This window comes from Monoraphidium neglectum, assembly GCF_000611645.1.
Source record: "Monoraphidium neglectum strain SAG 48.87 unplaced genomic scaffold scaffold04136, whole genome shotgun sequence".
In the NCBI taxonomy this organism is placed as follows: Eukaryota; Viridiplantae; Chlorophyta; class Chlorophyceae; order Sphaeropleales; family Selenastraceae; genus Monoraphidium; species Monoraphidium neglectum.
Genome location: NW_014009493.1, coordinates 995 through 4,806, shown reverse-complemented (window position 1 = coordinate 4,806; position 3,812 = coordinate 995). Strand labels below are relative to the sequence as shown.

The window sequence follows — 3,812 nt, the reverse complement described above, 5'->3', positions numbered from 1 at the left end:
AGCACGCACACACACACACACACACACACACACACACACACACACACACACACACACTCACACGCACAAACCTGCAGGGCACGGCCTCCCGTTTGATGTTGGGCTGCCGCGGCGCCAGCAGCAGCCGGTAGAGCCCGCGCAGGGCAAACGCGGCCACCAGCAGGGAGGGCACGGCTGCCGGCGGGGAAGGCAGGGCGACAGGGCATAGAGGGACGTCATGTGAGCGCAATTGCCATGGGTGGCAAGCACTTAATGCAGTGATGCCGTGGCCAGGGGCCCTGAACACTCTCTTGCACGCCGGCAGACCCTCTGGACTGCATGGACTGCCCTTGCCCACTCCAGTCCAGTTTAGGTATGTTCCACGCCTGTCCAAAGCTGGAATCTGCACAACATTGCATATGTAGTCGATTCAGCACGCTGTGCTGGAGCCAAACGCCCATTTGACCAAAAAACCGTGGACCATGAGAGGGGGCAGCCTGCCCCCTGAACCCCTTTCCCCCTCCGACAAGAATTGTTTTGAGGGCTTTGGGTTTGGGGTTTGCAGGCATCAGGGGTTGGGCGTAGGGGTGGGTTAAGGGTTCGGGGAAAAGGGGTCCCTGGTTTCTCGGCCCCTCCACGCCCCCCCTCACCGGCCACGAGTGATATGCTGAGCTCGTTGGCGCGCAGGATCTGGTCAAGCTCCAGCATGGCCGCCTCTGTGTCCACCTTGAGGCGCTGAACCTTTGGGGGGGGAGGGGGTTGGGGGGGATGAGAGGGGGGACGGGTGGCGGGAGGGAGTGAGGGGGAGGGTGGTTGCAAATCATGATGTTCAGAGGCGGGACACCGCCGCGCTCGGCAGCAGCACATCTGAGGGCCTTTTGTTCCCCAGCATTGGGAAAGCAGCACCCGCCGGCCGGACACGTGCAATCAATGAGCCAAACACTCTGCGCCGCTCGGGTCCCGTATCAGGCCAGAAAGCGTGTGACTCAAGGACACCCGAAAGCCTCGATCCAACTCGATTCCTCACAATCCGATGCACACCGACGAAGATCGCCCCTGCCATGCAGGTGCCGGCTGCGTCACCCGACCCCTCCTCCCACCACGCGCCTGTATGAGGAGCGTCCGCCCCAGGTCTCCTGCCACCAAATTCCTGATCGGCGACGTCAGCTCCTTCTCATAGCACGCCATCACCGCCGCCATGCCGCCACTCACGGCGTCCGCCTCGCTCGCTGATGCGCCGCCGCCCCCGCCGCCGCTGCCGCCGCCGCCGCTGCTGCCGCCGCTTCCTGCCGCGGCCACCCCCGCGGCCGGCGCCGCCGGCGGCGTCGCAGCAGCGGCAGCGGCGGTGACGGCGGCGGCGCGGGCGAAGCGGGGGCGGTCACGTTCGAAGTCCTTGAGCATGCGCAGCAGCGACTGCTTGTCGGTTTCGAATTCCGCGGTGCTCACGATCGAGGGGCGGCTGCGGGCGAGGCGGGGGTTTGACCGTGAGTCAAAGGGTTAACCGGAAGCCTCAGAGGCACGCGTGGGTGGTTGGCCTGATCTAATGTGCGCTTCAGCTGGCATAGATACCCGCTTGCTGATGGGTATGCGCAAGGGCTAGGGTTCGCAATTTACAATGTATTGCGGATAATCCCAACCCAAACCCGAGGCCTTCAAACCCTCAACTCTCTCAAGGAAGAGTGCGAGGCGGCGGCGGAGGGCGGGGCCGGCGCTCACTCGCGGAATGTCTTGAACAGCTCGTCCCTCAGCGCCACCACGGGTTCCACCAGGTGCGCCCGCCACGTGCCCGCCAGCGTGGCGGCCGCGCTGCGTCCCCACACCTGCCAGGGGCGCGCGGCGGGGAAGCGAGGAAGCGAGGAGGCGAGCCGCTTGGCGCGTTGCGTCGCGACGCCCCCAGTGCTCGCGCTGCGCCTGCCGTCTGCTGCCGCCGGCTACTATCATTTCCTGGCCAGACTCATACAGCAACGCCAAGTTTGCAGCCTGCCCCGCTGCGGATCTCTCTGCCCCTCTGCTGAGAGGGCCCTTGCCTCATCACGCCCCACCGATGCATCTATGATGTGTGTGGCTCTCGTTGATACGGTAGTTGAAAATTTTCACAGCGGTAAAACTGTGGAGGTGTGATGTCACCTCACCTCGAGGTCGTCGGACCCCGCCAGGCGGCTGTGGCGGTACACAAACGACAGCCCCCACGCCGACGCGCCTGCACGAGGGTTGATGCGTGGTGGATGCTTCTTGGTTGCTTGATGCCGAAAGCAGACGTTTGTAAGGATGCCCGTGGGAAGAGCTGGAATTCTCAAAAGCAGCCAAGACCAATGTAAGGTTCAGGGCGGAGCAAGGTGGCCCCGTCCATCGGACGGCTTGCTTGCTGGGGCCGTGGCTGGTGTCATGGTGCCGATCCGTCACCCCACGGGCAAGCTCGCTGTCCTAGAGACCGCGCAACGGCCTCCTGAAATCAAGACCGCGGCCGGAGCCCCAGATCCTCAAATCACCGACCCCCAAGTCCTCAATATGCAAGCATGAAGTAAGCCAGGCAATGCCATTCAAACTCTCCCAGCGCGCGTGCCCACCTGCAATCGCGGTGTACTTCAGCCAGTGTCTCTGGTACTTGGATGGCATCCGCACCCAATCGGGCACGGCCACGAGCGCGCCGCGTGTCGCCGCCGCCAGCGCGGCCGCCTGCAGCGCGGTGCGGGCGTCCCTGGGGGTTGGTAGGCAGTAGGCAGCAGGGGCGGCCAGGGCGGCAGAATTTTTTTTTGGGTGTTGTCAGTTGCGAGCAGCTGCGCGGCAGCTAGGGCCGGCAGTCAGCAGCAAGCCGTCGCCGCAGCCAGGGCTGTGGTGGGCGGTCGTACGCAACAATCAGCAAACGCAGCGCCACTGGGCTGACAGTTGCAGCCGGCATTCAACTGCTCAAACCCCGTCCACCCTGGTTACAGTCTCCCCAGGAGTGATTGAAATCACAATCAGCGCTGCTTGGGCGAGATTTGTAGATATGATCATCGCTCACTTGGGCGGGTGGTGACCGTCCACCTTCAGGCCGAGGATCTCCCCCAGATCCCGGATCTCCTGCCACTGCACCCCGGCCTCCGCCGGCGCGGCGGCCGCGGCCGCGGCGGCGGCTGCGGCTGCCGCGGCCGCGGCGGAGGCGTCGCCGCCGCGGCGAAGGCTGCCGGAGAAAGTTTGGCTCAGCGCGGCCTGGCGGACACGCCTGCGGGTGCCGCCAAGGAGGTGGAGATGACGATAAATTGAAATAAAGTGAAACAGCAAAAGGAGGGATCGGTGATGTGTTTGGGATCGGATCATGTTCATGACGGCAAGAATAACTTAAGTTCATGCGGTGGGACAGCACTGGCGCGTGCAGCGTGAGTCACAAGGCGTGTCAGCAAAATGCGCAGACACGCAGCGTGGCGACTGAAGTTGAGAACCGATACCAGCAGAGGACGCCTCCCCTGTGCATTCCCCTGAAGCCGCCTGATTGATGCGTCATGCCATCCACATGCCCGCTTCTTCCCACTCAGAAATGCCCCTGGGTTCACATATCAAAAAGCCCCCATCACCCTCAGGACTCCCCGCCCTCCCCCCACTCGACTTAGGCCCCGGCCAAGCCCCCTCGGTCAAAACACCGGTCAAACCTTCAGTCAAACCCTTAGTCAAACCCCGGTCAAACCCCCGGTCAACCCCGGTCAAACTCACAGGGACGCCGCGCACTGCTCCCCCAGGGCCGCCGACTCTGGCAGCACCTTCTCCAGGGCCTCGCGCAGGCGGCCCAGGCAGCCGGCGACAGACCTGCGCGCCGCCTGGGGGTGCGACAGACACGGCATGAGAGAGAGGGAGAG

General features: G+C 64.0%; 1 protein-coding gene across 1 annotated transcript; it reads right to left on the bottom strand.

The window, feature by feature from the left end:
* Window positions 1-57: 57 nt before the first annotated feature.
* MNEG_13925 (hypothetical protein) lies at window positions 58-3,797 on the bottom strand (the record flags this gene model as incomplete). The annotated part of the gene is made up of 8 exons (XM_014037603.1): window positions 58-71; window positions 630-720; window positions 1,063-1,438; window positions 1,696-1,799; window positions 2,112-2,179; window positions 2,547-2,677; window positions 2,984-3,184; window positions 3,670-3,797. The coding sequence occupies 8 exons, from the start codon at window positions 3,795-3,797 to the stop codon at window positions 58-60; spliced, it is 1,113 nt and encodes a 370-aa protein (XP_013893057.1).
* Window positions 3,798-3,812: the final 15 nt, after the last annotated feature.